General features: G+C 36.0%; 1 protein-coding gene across 5 annotated transcripts in view; it reads left to right on the top strand.

The window, feature by feature from the left end:
- PCNX1 (pecanex 1) overlaps positions 1–18,597 on the top strand; it is a 168,107-nt gene that overhangs the window by 96,145 nt on the left and 53,365 nt on the right. For 3 of the 5 annotated variants that reach the window (XM_066274509.1, XM_066274506.1, XM_066274507.1), the window contains 8 exons: positions 1,339–1,396; positions 3,523–3,740; positions 6,610–6,763; positions 9,794–9,826; positions 13,932–14,103; positions 14,570–14,680; positions 16,951–17,042; positions 18,386–18,495. In XM_066274509.1, coding sequence (XP_066130606.1) covers positions 1,339–1,396; positions 3,523–3,740; positions 6,610–6,763; positions 9,794–9,826; positions 13,932–14,103; positions 14,570–14,680; positions 16,951–17,042; positions 18,386–18,495 — 948 coding nt within the window. The remainder of the gene's footprint in view (positions 1–1,338; positions 1,397–3,522; positions 3,741–6,609; positions 6,764–9,793; positions 9,827–13,931; positions 14,104–14,569; positions 14,681–16,950; positions 17,043–18,385; positions 18,496–18,597) is intronic. The other 2 variants (XM_066274510.1, XM_066274508.1) reach the window with 1 other exon arrangement.

The following is an 18,597-nucleotide window of genomic DNA, read 5'->3' as shown; positions in this document are numbered from 1 at the left end:
TACATTTGTCTCTAGAGAGTTAAAGTAGAATTTGTTGCTTTGGAATAAAAGCATTATTCTTAAAAGCTATTGTGTCTTTTAAAATGAAGTAAACATTTCCTGCTGATCTTACAGTAGGACAGTAGTTTGCATAGTTGCAAATTTAACTATAGATTTCATGATAAATATAGGATGTAAAAAAGCTTATTAGAAAAATATTTACACAACTAAGTTATACCCATTCGTTTCCTTTTTCTTATGTGTAATTTAAATATTTTACATCCTTGTAAGGGTTTTGTCAGGTATCTTAAACGACCAGCTTTTATTTTATTTTAAAATTTGTTTGCCAGCTATAAGAAGGTCATATGTTACATTTAGCTTCTTTTTCCACCTTTCCTTAGGAAGGAATTATTTAAGATAACACTGATATTAGAAAAGAAAATAAGGAATTAGAAATCTTGACCATAAGACATAATTATAGTTTAGAATATGTTAAAAAAATTTGTAAAATTTTAATATTATTGTTCATCTGTGCAAGTCGCTACTTCAAAATTCGTTATTGATTAATTAGCTCCCTGTTTTCACTAGGGTCATTTGATTCTTTTAGGATTTCCATTTAATAATGGACACACCTACTTAAAGGTTACATACATCTCTGGGCAATTCACTTAGTTTTTTAAGTGTTGAGATGTTATTTAAAGCAATAGGATTTTATAGCCACATAGATGAAAGTGTCACATATCTGCTGAAAAGACGGAACATTTAGGAAACTAAACTCTTTAAACTCCTTTAGTCCAGTTTCAGAATTCATGTCAAAAATGATTAAATTGGTGTGTTAGGTGTTTTCTAACAGTAGGAGAATGCAGGAGTAGAAGTAATTAGCCTTAATATAATTCAAGACAAAAATAATTTCTTACACCATAAATGTGGTAAGGTCTCAAGTTTTGAAATGTAACCTTGACTGAACTATAGAAACTGAATTGTCATGTTCTGGGCTGTTTAGCTAAATTTATTGTGGTTCTAGGAAATATGTCAATTGCTTTCTTAAACACTTTGCATAAGAACCTTGGAATAAAGGTACTGTCATCCTATGTTACTGATGAGGAAAACTGAAATATATAAAGGTTGGATAACATGTCTAAGATCTCATTCAGTTGCTGAAGAGATTTGAATACAGATACTCTAAGAGACTATACTCTTAATCACAGCTCTAGGAAAATAATGTCTTACATTTTGAAGTTGACATAAAAAAATGAAGACACTGTAATACAATGTCTAGTTGTTACAAGATTGGTTTTTTTATTTTTCTATTACCTGGCAAGCTGTTTATTCCCTAAAATCTTTTTCATTTTATTTTAGTGACACGGATTCTCATGTATCCAGTTCTACCTCAGTTCGATTTTATCCACATGATGTGGTAGGTTTTCCTTTATTTTTATAAAATATGTTTTCAGATTGCTGTTAAATCAGAAAAATACAAAATTTGTTGAAAAATATGGCAAAATACTTTTGCTGTCCCATAGTGGATCTTTTCTTAGTAGTTCTTTGTTAAACAAGTACCATGAAGTTTAATTAGCTATGTATGAATCAGTAATCACATTTTGAGGATATATAAAGTTTCCTTTATTCACCAATGTGATAATCTGGTTGTGCCATTTTTAATTCATTTTAAAACTTTAACTTTGAATATTATGAGATTAGTTCAGTTATTTATTGGTTATTTATATCTCAGTGTGTATGTTTTGAAAGCTTAGTGATGACATCACTGTATAAAGAATATGTTACATAAAATACAGTAAGATATTTTAAAAAGATAACAGTCTTTGCCATTGAAATTATATGTTGAAGTTGGGTGTATGGCCAGGGGCCGCCATCATTGTGGCCATTCACATGCAGGTTCCCATTAGATTCAGACAGACGGTTGAGAAATAGTGGAGCCAAAAACTGGTGGGTCATTTCTTTATTCTAGCCTTGCACCCAGGAGGCAAGTAAAAAAAACACACAGAGCCCCAAAACCCTCTCATTCAGTGCTCACAAAGCTACTGACACATCCAGGTTTTCCTAGAATCAAAGGCCCCCACCAGCTCAGCCACCTCTGGTTCTCCATCTGCACCCCTTCTCCCTTCTCATCTCTGCACATACTGGCTTCTCTCTCCTTCCCCTCCATCTTGGCTGCTGCTGCTTCTCCTTCTTCCACACAAACTTTTCTTGGTGCAAAAACCCTTCCTCCAGCACATATTAGCATAACAAAGCCCCTTCCCAAGCAGGAGAGTAATCAGCAGTTTCACCTGGCAGCGCCATTCACATGGGCAGTGGCCAATTTTAACAATAAAAGTGAGCAAACCTAGAAAATACAGATTTTACAAACTCATTTGCCCAACAATTGGTAAAGACAAAATGGATGAAATCCTTATAAATAACACACAAGAGATATAGGGAGGTAAGTGTAGTGCTGCAGGGGTTAATTATGAAGACGAGTTGTGAACAGGGTTTTAAGAATTTAGATGGGAGTTGGCTTAAAGCAAAGGTTTTCAACCAGTGGACATTTGGCAATGTCTAGGAACATTTTTGCTTGTCACAGCAGGGGGAATGCTACCAGTATCTAATGGATAGAAGCCAGGGTGTTAAAACACCCGACAGTGGGCAGCATAACCCCACAGCTTAGAATCATCTGGCTGACAATTCATGTAGTGTTAAGGTTAAGGAACCCTGCTATAGAGCATAAGAAAAGAAGTGTTTGAGGATGTCTTTGTAAAGGCTTAGAGATAGTGGCTGTGTAACTACACACTTGTATGTCTTAACTATACACGTGTATGTCTTTGAAAAAAGTGAAAACTGTTCCTACTTTATGCTGTGGTTTATTCTTAGAAGCTCCATAAGAAAGTAACATAGGGAAAATGGTTATTGTTTTTCTACTGCGAAGTGTATTGGAGCCTTGAGACAGCACAATGCTGGCTTGTGCTGAGCTCAATGCCTGAACTGGGTTCTCAGAGGCAGGGGAACTGGTGAACGGAGGAGTTAAAGCTAAAAGAAACGCAATGCGGTTATTTCCTGTAGCATCTCAGACGAGCAGCGGGCCAGAACAGCAAAAACAGAGTGGGGGGCGGGGGAGGGATGTGAGAACAGTAACAACAGTGATAAGAAACTGCAGTACATGAGAGTTGAAGGCATTGGGTCCAATGCAGAGGATCTTAGATTTAACATGGTAATGAGGTTCATAGCTTAATGAGAGCTGACTAAATGTGACAGGGAGAAGGTAAGCCACTAATGATTCACTGTAAGTGATTTTAATGTATTTACTAACTAAACAATCATAAAATGTTAAGATTTTAAACACTTTTCCTGGTAAAAGCTTTCCAAAAGGCCTGTTAAGTTGCTTTATTTTACTTCATTTCCTATTGTACTTTCTGTAGCTGCTAGTGGTTATAACACATCCACGAGGAGTGGACCAGTATAAAAAATTAAGGGGCTTAGGTAATCGGTAACCCTGAATGGTGACTTGATGACAGATGTGTTCAGCCTTCAGCACTGACTTTCTCTTAGCTCTCTCTCCCACAGATTCGATTGAACAGACTATTGACCATCGATACAGATTTGTTGGAGCAACAAGACATTGATCTAAGCCCAGATCTGGCAGCTACTTACGGTCCAACAGAGGAAGCCGCCCAGAAGGTGAAACACTACTACCGCCTTTGGGTCCTGCCCCAGCTGTGGGTCGGCATCCACTTCGACAGGCTCACACTTCTGGCCCTGTTTGACAGGTGAGAATTTAGTGTGATAGTAAAGATATGTATAGATTTTAGTTTTAAATTGAAATGTTCCTAGTAACTCACTGACATTTTTACTTGCTTACCATGTTGGAAAATGTTTTTTATTTTGGTCCTTTTGAGATAAAATTTGAGATAAAATCAGTTCCCAAACACTGATTCTCTTGAACTCATTAAAAACCTTTTTGTGGCACTTTTAATGTATATACGAAAACCTTTTTATCATCAATAAGAATCATGCAACACTACATAAAACTCAGAGAAAATGAAGCATTAATGATTTCAGGTTATAGGTAACATAATCCTAAATATATGATAAAAGACATAAGGGGAAACTTTGTTTCCTGTCTCTTAGTACTAATCTTAATAGCAAACAGTATTAGTCTGTTATGAATGTGGTGACTAAATGCTGCATGGAATTAGCATGGAGTAGCAAAGACTGGCTTTCTCCTCTTACCTAAAACAATGACAAACAGACAAAATGCGTGAAACAATGGTTTTCAAGACATTGGAGATGAGACGACAAAGGATAGTGATTCCTGAGAGATGGGAAATAAATTATGTGGACCATACAGTTGCCCCAGCTTTTACTGGCTTGAAAGAGTTCCCAGGCTGGGACACAATGGGGAGCAACTAACGCAGAGTCTGGCAGACTTCCTGGTGTGGAGATGGAGCTAAAGAGTCCGTAGGACAGAACATCAGAGAAAGGACTGCTGCTCAGAATCTCAGATCTGTGGTGGGTTTCCTCGACTGTTTAGCAGAGTATTGACAAGTGAATTTATGTGAAGAAACTACCCGAGACCAGGGGAAGAACCATGTGAAAGAAATAGAGGGAAGTGCCCAGCATTCACACAGGCCAGGAATACTGCCTGTTCCCACCAGCAGGTGGAAGAAACTCATAATTCATATTTCATGGGCACTGTGTAGCACATTCAGGAAAGTCTTGCTTTAGGAATGGGGAGTAATTAGTCCTAGTATGAGCACTATTCCGCACCCACCTAACAAGTCATAAAAGTGAGACCTGAAAGGACCAAACTGTTTCCAACAAAGCTCAAGAAGACTTACAGGAATCCAGAAATTCTCAGACCCAGCAAGTTAAGAGTCACCATGTCCACCGTCCAGAGGTTACCAGCTATGCAGACAACGGATAAAACATGGTTTATAATTAGGGGCATGATAAATTAATTGAAACCAACCTGTCACTGTCACAGGTATTAGAATTAGCATTCAAAGACTTTACAACTGTTATAACGGTACTCCATATGTTAAAAATGTTTGGTAGAGATATAGAACAAACAAAAAAGACCAAAATCAAATTTACAGAGATGAAAACTAAAGTGTCTTGAGTTGAAAACTACAACAGATGCTGGAACTATTGAATTTTCATATGCAAAAAACAAAAGAATTGTTTCCTTACCTTGCACCATATTACAAGAATTAATTTTAAATGGATCATAGGCCTTATTGTAAAACCAGAAACAGTAAAACTTATGGGGGAAAAATAAACAGAAGAAAATATGTGTGACTGTGGGTTAGGCAAAATTTCTTAGATGTAACACCCAAAAAATAAGATGAGTAAGAGCAAATTGATAAATTGGATTATCAAAATTGAAGACTAAAGAAAGCCAGGGGTAGAGCACGAGTTCATGTCTAGCAGTGTTGACAGTATGCGGTATAGCAGGATTGACGAGGGTCATTGGATTCAGCAAATCTGTAATTCCACAAATCAAGAATTCCATCTGTAATTCTTGCCTTACAAGATCAGTGGAAATACCAGTGTTTTTTGTTTTGAAAATATGACAAAACTTTTTTTTTTAAGCACAAGAGAAAGACAGATAGACAGACATACAGGCAGAGAGACAGGGACAGACAGGTAGGGAGAGAGATGAGAACGATCAACTCATAGTTATGGCACCTTTGTTGTTCATTAATTGCTTTCTCACATGTACCTTTATTTATTTTAATGAGAGAGACAGAGAGAGGGACAGACGGATAGGAAGGGAGAAAGTTGAGAAGTATAAATTCTGCGTTGTGGCACCTTAGTTGTTCATTGATTGCATTCTCACAATGTGCCTTGACTGGGGGGCTCTAACTAAGCCAGTGACCCCTTGCTCAAGCCAGCAACCCCGGGCTCAAGCCAGCGACCCCATGCTCAAGCTGGCGACCGGGGGTTTTCAAGCCTGGGTTCTTTGCGTCCCAGGCTGATGCTCTATGCACTGTGTCACCACCTGGTTAGGCTCTCATGTGTACCTTGACTGGGGATCTCCATCTGAGCCAGTGACCCCCTTGCTCAAACCAGCAACCTTGGGCTTAAGCCATTGACCTTGCGCTTCAAGCCAGTGTGACCTTTGGGCTCAAGCCAGCGACCCTGTGCTCAAGCTGGTGAGCCCGTGCTCAAGCCAGATGAGATGGGGAAAATGAAACCACATGGTATCAAAATTGGTCACAAGTTTTAACATATAGAATAACAACTTTTAATTTTAATTTTTTAGAAACGGTTTTTGAGATTTTGTTTCACTCTATAGCTCTTTGCCATCAAAGTTGTTTTTTTGCCACAAATTGACAGCTAGGAAAAGATGTTGAGAAAAGTAAATTTTTAAAAATAAAACTTAAAACTATATTGTGCATTAAAATAAAAACTTCACAATGCATTGTAGTATGCTTTATTTGCACATAAGAATTTGTTTTAATTTCCTACATAAACAAGTTTCTTTTTCAGTGTGTCCCAAAATCTTATTCAAACCCAGTACAAGAACCATTTTAACATGCATAGTATGAACTTCCTATCGATGCCTTCCCTTATTTCACTCTGATTAGTTTTTATATTGATGATATACTAACTCATAAATTTTCCTGTCTACAGAAACCGAGAGATCTTAGAAAATGTGTTAGCTGTCATCTTGGCTATTCTTGTAGCATTTTTGGGATCTGTCCTTCTCATACAAGGCTTCTTCAGAGACATCTGGGTCTTCCAGTTCTGCCTGGTGATAGCCAGCTGTCAGTACTCACTACTGAAGGTACCAGCATCTCTCTTCTTTTCAGACTATGGATAATATTTGTGTTAAAAGGCAGAAGGTTTCACATAATTAATTCACTGAATTATAGTAAGGATATTAATTTTTAATTTATTTTTGTTAGACGTTTACATTAGATTGGGAAAGGAATAAAAGGGACAGAACTTTAAAAAATAGTGATATGTAAATGAAGCATCCTTAAAGCTACATTTGCTATTAAAAGAAAATATTTGGGCATTTAGTACAAATAAGAATTTGTGCTTTTGAAATTTATTTCTTGTCAGTTTAGCAACATTAACTCTCCCGCATCTATATTTTAAGTCTTTTATTCTGTAGATGAAATTCATATTAAGCTCTATCATTGACATATACAATAATGTCAAAACTAGTGTGTGTGTCTATATATATATATATTCCTTTAAGACATTGGAAACAGGAGATTGGTGACTGTTTACTGATATTTTAAGACTGGCTGTAAAATATCAAAATTTATCAACTTTAACCTTGCTAAAAATGGGGGAATCTAGTACCAGATTTTTTACCTTTTGTGCAAAATCTGTGGACTGACTGTTAACATGGACTGTTGTTTTTCCTTTCTTTCTTCACTAGTGAAATAGTCTTGTTTGTATTGGTTATTTGCCTGATTTATGCTCACATGAAGAACACTCGCCCACCCTGAAATTTATTTATTTATTTATTTCTTCAATTGAATTTATTGGGGTGACACTGGCTAACAAAATTACCATATACAAGTTTTAGGTGCCCAATTCTACAACTCATTTCTGTACACTGTATTGTGTGCCCCCCCCCCAAGTCAGGTCTCCATCCATCACCATTTAAACCATCACCCCACCCCATCCCCCCACCATCTCCTCCCTGAAAACTATTTACTTAGTTCTGTTCATACCATCAGCTGTTCAGATGTTTATAGATAGGCATCTGGGATAAGCCACCTATGTCAACTGTTCTGTTTTTTGAGGACCCATTCATACTTTTTCCTCATTGCAGTATTGAAATTACACTCTTTGTGGTTGCTAATAATCTCAAATTGCCAAATCTATGCCCTTCTTTTAGGCTTCGTTCTCTGTGAGTATTCACTCAACACCTATGAATACTATCTTGTGTTTTTATACTCTCCTCATTGTTGTCTGAGACTTTATACTGCCCTGATGATTAGCCAGCTTTTCAGATAGCTGTATTTTCCTTTGTTGATCCCTCCTTGTTCTTTTGACCACCTCTTCATTTATGAGAATTCTCTAGGGTTCTATTTGGTTCTCTTCTCAGCTTGCAGTTCCTTGCCAGTGAAGTCATACTATTTTATTGTTTTATTGCTTTTATTTGTTGTCCCTGTATATATGATTTATGTCCAGATTTATATCTCAGAGTCTTCACTTTTCATCCAAGCTTTAGTCCTGTATCTAAACAGGCATTTGGCACATTTAAAAAATACCACACCATCATCTTCTGATATTTTCCTTTCCCAATTGCATTGCTTTTGACAATAGCATACCAACTCAAAATCTTAGAGCTTCTACTCCTTCCAAGTGCCTTTGATTCAATGTGGTGATACTATGTTAAAATTTCTGGCCTTTGTTCCTGCTCCCCATTTCAACAACCTTAATTTATTTCTTCATTGGCTTAAACCAGTGGTAGTCAACCTGGTCCCTACTGCCCACTAGTGGGTGTTCCAGCTTTCATGGTGGGCGGTAGCGGAGCAACCAAAGTATAAATAAAAAGATAGATTTAACTATAGCAAGTTATTTTATAAAGATTTATTCTGCCAAACTTAATGAAAATCCGACATAAAGTACTTGGTAATTATTATTATATGCTTTAACTTGCTGTAACTCTGCTTTATAAATTTTATAAAGTAAAGTTACTTCCCTACTTTATATATAAATCACCATTACTGTGGAACCGGTGGGTGGTTAGAAAATTTCACTACTAACAGAGATACAAAAGTGGGCTGTAGGTATAAAAAGGTTGACTACCCCTGGCTTAAACCATTTAAATTTATTCCCTGTTTCCAGTGTTTCCCTGCCATTAGTTATGTATACTGCTTTTAGGTTACTGTGGTTAGATATGGAAAAGGTATAATATTACTGAGATGTCTTAAAATTAGTTAATGAAAAGAATAGTAATGTCATCAACAGAAATAAGAAAGGGCCAAAGAGAAGCTTTTAGAGGCTAGCTGTTGGGATTGAAAGAATTTAAAGATAACTTCGTCTTACATCCAGCAAAGGGCCACATGCCAAACTCATTGAGCTTGATCCAATCTGGAATTGTAGGATGGTGATTGATCATCCTAGTGAAATTGTTGGGTATGCTATTGGAAATGGACTGGGACTTGGGAGAAATGTCATGATTTGGGAAGTAATAATATGTTTGGACATTTTTATGGAAAGCTGATAAAATCTTTTACAAGGATATTGCCTAACTTATTTGATGATCTTGATGTGAAAATGCAATAATATATTTAATACAAATACCACTGAATTGTTTATTAAACTTGGAATTTGTGGGCAGAGCAAGAATTTTTTTAATAAGCAAACCCATATTTTGTGCATTTCCTGAATGGAATGATGCTACATAAGAAAGCATTCTTATACATTAAGATTAACCACTATGCTGTGCATCTGAAACTCGTACAAACTAATATAGAATGTAAACTGTAATTGAAAAATAAGATATTTTAAGAAAGAAAAAATTCTATTGTAACATACTCAGTCGTAATGAGCCAAGCGATAAGATGGATCTACCTACCATATACCATTTCCGAAACGTTAAACTAGGTGCAAATGATTAATTAGCCATAATAAGTTTAAAAGTTAGGAAAGATTGAGATGTTTTATAATACCACAATGACACTGTTGTCTGGAGATGTTTTGTCTTCTGTTGATGATTCAACAGAATTAATATAGGTCATTTCCTATCTGTGGAAAATTTACTTCAAATTATTTGAGGTATTTAAAAGTTGCTTTTAAAACTACCAGGACTTCAGTAGTATAATCTGTTTTTCTGTTTCATTTTTAGAGTGTTCAACCAGATTCTTCTTCCCCCAGACATGTAAGTCACTAATATGCCTGCAACTCATGGTTCTTTAACATTTATCAAAATCTTTTTTAGATCATATATCATATTGAATTAAGATTTATGTTACTGTATTCTCATCTAAGTTTTGACACTACTAGAAATATAGGTGATTTATTAACAAGAAATGAAATGGCATTATAATTGTGGACTCTAAATCTTGGTTGAAAATGAACATAATAATTCACTTTTTGACAGCCAATTTTAGGAGGAGGTTATCAATAGGTAGACATGTTTTATATAAACTCATGATTATTTGATAACTTGCATCTAATAAATTTTGAACAATAAGTCTTGAATAAGTATTAAAGGAAGTTTGAAGTAGGAAAAGCTTTACATTACTTTGCTTAAGTAATCATTAGAAGCAACAACAAAGAAGTACTACATTGACCTGGTGTTTAAACCCATGGACACTAACTAAAGAGGTTAAAAATCTTGTTATTCATTTTGTGACTTTAGACAAAATTATTAGCTGCCTAACACTATTTATTGTAAAGCATGATTCAGTTTTAGACCTTACCATAGAATATTTATTTAATGGAAAGACTAAAAGTCATTCTCTTTAAAGTAATTCAAGATCAGACTCCAAGAACAGTTTATAGTGAGGCCTTTCTTTCTTGAATATAGTTATTTTTACCCATACACTGGGGCACTTAATGATAGTTGATGAACCAAACTAAGCAAGGAGGCGCACATGATTTTCTTTCAACTGTTTGTTTATTATTTTGTAAGAATGCTTTTGAAGTGTAATGATACATGCAAGTACTGGCCCTAACTTTTTATTTTGAAATAATTTCCGACTTAGGGAAAATTTGCAAGGATTGTACAAAGAATTCCTGATGTTGTTCACCCAGATCCCTGTGTAAACATTTCATCATACTTGCTTATTCCCTTTCTAGTTTTCCTCCCCCCCCACCCTCCCCACCCTGTTCCTCTCTCTCACTCTCCCAACACTCTCTCTCTCTCTCTCTCTCTCTCTCTCTCCCCCCCTCTCCCCCTCTCCCCCTCTCCCCCTCTCCCCCCCAAACTGTTTGAGAATGAATTGTAGATATGATGTCCCTATACCTCTATGTACCTTAGTCTGTGTCTCCTAGAAACAAAGGCATTTCTTTACATTAATTCAATATAATTATCAGAATCAAGACATTAACACTGATACAATACTATTTTCTAAGCTATAGTTCTTACTTAGATTTTTCTATTTTCTCAATTGGCAATAAAAAAATCCCTGATTATGCATTTGATTTTTTTAACCTGCTTTAATCTGAAGTAGTTCCTTTATCTTTCATGCTGTTGGAATTTTTGGTAGATTTGGTAGTTATTTTATAGACCACCCCTCAGTTGGTCTGATGTTTCTTCTTGATTGGGTACTGGCCATGCTTTTTTGGTAGGAGCACTGAGAATGTGATATGTTCCCAGTGCATCACTTCAGGAAGCACATGATGTTGATTTATGCTTTTGTTGGTGATATTAGCCTTCAGATTTTGATAAAGGGTAGTTAGTGTTTGCATAGTTTTCTTTTTTTTAATTTAAGTGAGAGAAGGGGAGATAGATAGACTCCCATATGCACCCCAACCTTGATCCACCTAGTGAGTGACCCCTGTCTTGGGCAGATGCTCGGCCCACTTGGGCCCATTCTCTCAACCTACCTATTTTTAGTGCCTGAGGCAGAGGCTCCATAGAGCCATCCTCAACACCCAGGGCCATTGTGTTAGAATCAATTGAGCCATGGTTGCAAGAGGAGAAGGGGTGGGGGGGATGATGAGGAGAAGCAAATGGTTGCTTCTCCTGTGTGCCCTGACTGGGAATCACACCTGGGACTTCTGCACACTGGGTTGAAGCTCTACCACTGAGCCAGCTGGCCAGGGCCTTTGCACAGTTTTTAACCAATGCAATGTTATCATTGTGGGCTGGATACTTTGTTTTGGGCGAGGGTACTGTCTTGTGCATTATACAATAGTTAGCTTTATCTCTTACCTCTATTCACTAGATGTCAGTAGTACCCTCACCCCAACTGTGACAACCAGCATGTCTCCAGACATTGCTAATGTCTCGTGGGGGTCAAAGTTCCCTCTCATATCTTTGAGAACCAGTCCTCTACTGTAATATTACACTATTTTTCTCTTGTGGTTAATACATATCTCATGGGGGGAGATACTTTGAGAATATACCTTTGTCCACTTGCCCCTCAGATTTCCGCCCATTTGTTTTTATTATTATTTGTTTATATTATTAAAGTTGTTTCACCTGCTTTTAATATTTATTGAAATTTCTTGCTTGAACCATCATTTGATTGTTGCCCAATAGCGAGTCTATAATTCCATTATTCCCTCTACATTTATTTGACTTTTTATTTTATGTAATAAATTTTCCTTTTGTCTTTTTTTTTCCATTTTGTATTGATGTAGATTCATGGATTTTTATTTTATCCAATTGACGACATATAATGTTGCTCTCATTATTTCTTTTGATGCTCAAAGCTGTTTCTGATTTGGACATTGGGAGTCCCATCAGTCTGCCTTCATTCTTACCATACTTTAAGTACTTTTTTTTTTTTTTTTTTTTTTGTATAGCAGTGTTTTCTAAGCTCATCTTATACTTTACTTATTCTACCCTGAAACTAGCCTTTTCTATGTGGAACCCTGTTTTCTTTTTTTTTTTTTAAGTGAGTAATGGTATTTATAAACTAAGATATGAAGGGTAGTAATCTATGTTACTAGAATGTCATTGCTTCTAGGTCCTCTTGTTGGGTAAAGCTAGGAAATATATGTATTTATATACATATGTACACACACACACATATGCAGTTGACCCTTGAACAACTCGGGCTTGAATTTTTGAATGGGTCCACTTATGCACAACTTTTTTTAACTTTTATTTTTTTATTAAGTGAGAGGCGGGGAGGCAGTGAGACAGACTTCCGCATGTGCCCTGACGGGGATTCATCCAGCAAGCCCCCTACCAGGCAGTTCTCGACCCTTCTGGGGCTGCTGCTTCATTGCTCTGCAACTGAGCTATTTTAGCATCTGAGACGAGGCCATGGAGCCATCCTCAGTGCCCAGGGCCAACTTGGTCGAACCAAGCCATGGCTGTGGGTGGGGAAGAGAGAGAGAGAGAGAGAAGGGAGAGGGGTGGAGAAGCAGATGGTTGCTTCTGTGTGCCCTGCCTGAGAATTGAACCTGGGACTTCCACACACCAGGCCAATGCTCTACTGCTGAGCCAACTGGCCAGGGCCAATTTTTATTTTCTTTTAAAAACGTTTTTTTATTGAATTAATTGGGCTGACATTGGTTAATAAAATTATACAGGATTCAAGTACACACTTCTCCAATACATGTTCTGTATATTGTATTGTGTATTCACCATCCCAAGTCAAGTCTCCCTCGGTCACCATCTGCTGACCCTCTACCCCCTGTTCCTCCCCTCACCCTCCTTTCCCTCCTGCAATCCCCACACTTTGTCTGTCTTTAAATGTCTTTTTCTTTGCTTGATCTCGTCACCTTTTTCACCCAGCTACAGATTTTTTCCATTAAATACTGTCAATATATTTTCTCTTTCTATTGATTATCTTAATAACATTTTCTTTTCTAGCTTACTTTACTGTAACAATACAGCATATAGCACATATAACATATGTGTGAATCAGCGTTTATGTTATTGGTAAGGTTTCTGGTTAACAGTAGGCTATTAGTAGTTAAGTTTTGGGGGAGTCAAAAGTTATAGCAGATTTTCAACTGGGTGGGGGGGTATCTGTGCCCCCAACTCTTCATGAGTTGTTTCAAGATCACCTTTATACTCACATGCACGCACACACATTACACACACATCTACTCATATCTATCGATATACATATTAAAAATAGTGAGCTCGTACTGATACCTCGAATTCAATTCACTACTATCACATGATTTATTCAGTTTTTTCTCCTTTCCATATTTGTTCTCTTTTGCAGCAGTCAGAAACCAGTCTTTCCTATGAAAGCATTTTGAATCGTTAGAATGTAAGCCATCAAAGATCTCAGTAGCTAGTTTTGACTCTTAAAATCAACTAAACTGCCTTCTTTTTAAATATCATTTCTCAGGGTCATAATCGTATCATTGCCTACAGCAGACCAGTTTATTTCTGTCTATGTTGTGGTCTTATTTGGCTCTTGGATTACGGAAGCAGAAACCTTACTACAGCCAAGTTCAAATTATATGGAATAACTTTCACCAATCCACTGGTACTTATATCAGCCAGGGATTTAGTTATAGGTGAGTCATCTTTAAAGTATCTCAGATCTTAACATTAATTTATTTGTATATGAACAGTTTACTGATAAATAGATCAATTATATAAATAAAAATAGTTTTAATAGGCTTCGTTTGTTGTTTATTGTAATCCTCTCAGTGAGGAACAGAACTATAAGACTATTAGGAGTAAAGAAAAGCTTTGATGCACAAATATAGTGATTCTTCTGTTCTTGAGGATGATGATGAAAGGTTTCCTTTGGATTCTAGAGCTCAGGTTCCTATTATGTGAAATTGGTTGAAACCATTTTTAAAGCTGTAATAGTTGAAAAGGTTATTTAATACCTAATCAGTTATATATAGAGAAATAATATAATTGCTTTGTAGTTTATGTTAATTTTGGATTACTTTTTATTATTTTATGATCTTAAATGAACAAAATGACGGATGAGGTATACTAGTTTTAATATACTTTTCTCTCCTTCTACAGTGTTTACACTCTGTTTCCCAGTAGTGTTTTTTGTTGGTCTCCTGCCTCAGGTGAATACATTTGTAATGTACCTTTGTGAACAATTGGATATTCATATCTTTGGCGGTAATGGTGAGTACTTCCTCATAGAAGTTAAAGTTGGACAGTTTGCAGTATTACTTTTACAGACCATTAAGTAGTAAACTGAAAATTAGAGTGCTTTTTAAATTTTTGTTTTAGAATTGAAATTAGAAAGAAAAATACACTTATTTGATAATTGAATACTGAGCAAGAATTACTTTGTAGATAGGGAAAAGCAACCAAGTCTGCTACATCAGTGAGAGATACAAGAATATTGAAGTTGATTTGTAAGAGGTGATAAGATACTGTTGTCTAAAACATAGAGTATAGTGCCTGACCTGCAGTGGCACAGTGGATAAAGCGTCGACCTGGAATGCTGAGGTTGCAAGTTCAAAACCCTGGGCTTGCCTGGTCAAGGCACATATGGGAGTTGATGCTTCCTGCTCCTCCTACCCCCTTCTCTCTCTCTCTCTCTCTCTCTCTCTCTCTCTCTCTCCCTCCCTCCCTCCCTCCCTCTCTCTCTCTGTAAAATGAATAAATAAAATCTTAAAAATAAATAAATAAATAAAACATAGAGTATAGTGAGTTTACATGGAACCTGCATAGACTTATGAAGTAGTTATAAATAATTATCTATCCCAAAATGAGCCCTCATACATGATGTTATATTTAGATTTTGAATTTGCATATGCATTTGGTTTGTCTATGTATTTGGTTTTAGTGCTTTAGCTTCAAAACAGGGACACCAAAATCAGAATGCTTTTATTAAAAGCATTTTACTAAATAAGCTTGTTAGAAATACCTCTGTTTTTAAAGTAGACTGTGTGCATATGAGTTTAAAAACTTACAGGTGTATTCCCTATTATATGTATATTTCATTTTCAAAATAACTAAGACCAGTATTACACTGGAATAGAGATGATTTGTATACCTTGAAAATAACTCTATGGGCAACCACCGTGGTTAAAATATACCCTTACTTGGTTTAACCATTTAAAATTTTACTGAAAGATATGTGTACAACTAGAGAAATGATACAAAAGGGAAGAAATTACTGTAACTTTACGGTCCCTTTCTACTCCTAGGTCACATTTGTAGTTCTCATTTGTTTTCCAGATATATGCATTGAAATTCTCTCTGCTGATTCTGTGACATAAATTTTAAATAGAAACTAGGTCTTTTTTATGTTGCTATGTAGCTAGACCTCTTAAATGGTTTGAAAACTTTTTGGAAGGGGTGTGAATTAAGACTGGGGTGGTCTTCAGAATAGCTTTATGGGTAGAAGACAGTTTCGTAGATAATGACCATTACAGGTGCTCAGGTGCTATAGTAATTAAATAATAGTACTATGAAGAGGGTTTCATGTAGGTTATTTATAACAGTGGGCTTTGTCATTTTGATTTACAGACTTGTGCAAGGTGCTATTTTTTAATATCTCCTAAGGAAAATTTTTTCCTGTAGTTATCTTTTGTGGTAACCATCTAAAATTACCATTAAGAAAATCTGTTACCCATATTTAAAAAATAAAGGCTGTCTGACCTGTGGTGGCGCAGTGGATAAAGGCATCAACCTGGAACACTGAGGTCGCTGGTTCAAAACCCTGTACTTGTCTGGTCAAGGCACATATGGGAGTTAAAACTTCCTGCTCCTCCCCTGTTTCTCTCTCTCTCTCTCTCCTCTCTAAAATGCATAAATAAATTTAAAAAATTATTTAAAAAAAGGCTAGCTATCTTAGCCATCCCCCATTCCTTAATACTAGTCATCCCATTGGATCTGTTTTTTGTTGTTATTGTTGATAATCAGATCTGTTCTTTCTTGTGAGAATTAAACACATGGAAATATACAGGGTACTTCTGTGGGTAGCACAAGTTCTGTTTACATAAACCAATGTCTTTCATTGAGTGCTATATGTCTCCAGTTCCTTTTCAGGCCTTCAGCAAGCTTTGTTTCCCCATACTTTCGTAAATATAGGAAGATAAATTGTTGACGCTTATATAGGCATGAGTTATTTTGCCATGTGTAAATAATGTTCACTGCTCACAAAAATTAGGGGATATTTTATTGCTTCATATTCATTTTGAAATAGCTCCTAATTTTTGTGAGCAGTATATTTTATGTTGTATCTAAAATTGTGGATAATAAATCTTTGTTATTTCAAAATTCTTTGAAAGCACAGGAAGCAGAAACTAAATTTTTAAAAAATCAAATGAAAAGATTTAATTATAGCCAATATACCATTTTAAATACTTTTCAGTGTCCTTTTAAGATGTTTTCCCCCATCCATGTTTATAAAACGTTATCTTTTTTCCTTTCCTGTCTAGCCACTACAAGCCTGCTCGCGGCACTCTACAGTTTTGTCTGTAGCATTGTGGCGGTAGCCCTCCTGTATGGGCTGTGTTATGGTGCTCTGAAGGTAAGCAAGGTGTTGTAGTGTTTTGTCTCTAAGGCTGTTTTTCTAAAGACTGTTTTAAATTGATTAATAATGATTTTTTTTTCATTGTGCCCCATTAACATGAATTTTCATGATCTTCATATGTTGAACGTTATTCTCATGCTCATTTACTTTGAATTTAGAAGCAACTTCATGGTTAACCATTATTAAGAAAAAAGTATTTACCATGCAATAATCAGAGATTAATATTAGAAACAGATTATTAAAACCTAGGCTAGTCTGGGATAGTGGTGGGCATGATAATAACAGAATATGAAATTAATTTTAAGATTTCTAGTTAAGAATATATGTAACCAGTGTTCATATTCAAGACTTTGTAAAACTTACGAGAACAAGTTCAAAGACTGCAATTTAAGATACATTCTAGTAAAAATTAATGCACTGAAATGTAATGTTATTATTGGCTTATAGGGATCTGGATGAGCCTTTTGAGCTCCCTTTTAAAAATATCCTCACCAAATTATAAATACAAAAATTATAAATGTATCTTAAACAGCCCTCGAACCCTGTTGTTATTATTTTTATGATTATTACAAGACAGAGAATAATAGGGTTAAAAGGACTGGAATGCTGTGATCACTGGTTCGAAATCCTAGGCTTGTCCTGTCAAAGCACATACGAGAAGCAACTATGAGTGGATACTTCCCGCTCCTCCTCTGTGCCTTGCTCTCTCTCTCTCCCTCTCTCTCTCTCTCCCCCCCTCCCCCTTCTCTCTAAAATCGATAAATAAAATCTTTAAACTGAGACTCGTGGATGTAGATAAAAGTGAAATGGTTACCAAGGGGAGGTGGGAGAGGGAGGGGAGTAGAGGGACAAATATATGGTGACAGAAAATGGTCTGAGTTTGGGTGATGGGCACACAATGCAGTCAACAGTTCAAATGTGATAGAGATGTTTATCTGAGACCAGTGCACTCTTATTGATTGATGTCACCCCATGAAATTTAAAACAAAGTTTACTATACCAAGTTATTTTGTTCTTCAAAATGGATAACATAGTTTACTGTAAGCTTAAGATTACTTTAAATCTGAAAGGGATTGACAGCAGCATCATCAGAAGCAAATGTGTTATTCCCAGTGTATAAACAGAGCTGTAGTACCAACTGAAATCTGAAGATAATCTAGAGGCTAGATTCGAACTCATTGGGAAATAATAAATTTAAATTTATCTGGAATAAAGTGAAATTAATATAGTTAAAAGTTTTTGTTGAGTTTAGTTAACTTTCTCTGAAATATTGACATATAAGATTCTATCATAGATCATAACTTAGAAGCATAGTATTCTATCACATCTTACCCCAACAGGATTCTTGGGACGGCCAGCATATTCCAGTCCTTTTCTCCATTTTCTGTGGTTTGTTAGTGGCAGTATCCTATCATCTCAGCCGACAGAGCAGTGATCCTTCAGTACTTTTGTAAGTGAACTCAGTTGTTATTGAATTAAAGATATTTAAATAAGTTGGCATTTCTAATTATTTATGGCACCTTAAGCTTTTTTAGAATAATATCATTTGCTT

This window comes from Saccopteryx bilineata, chromosome 4, assembly GCF_036850765.1.
Source record: "Saccopteryx bilineata isolate mSacBil1 chromosome 4, mSacBil1_pri_phased_curated, whole genome shotgun sequence".
Lineage (NCBI taxonomy): Eukaryota > Metazoa > Chordata > Mammalia > Chiroptera > Emballonuridae > Saccopteryx > Saccopteryx bilineata.
This window is presented reverse-complemented; position numbering and strand designations above follow the sequence as displayed.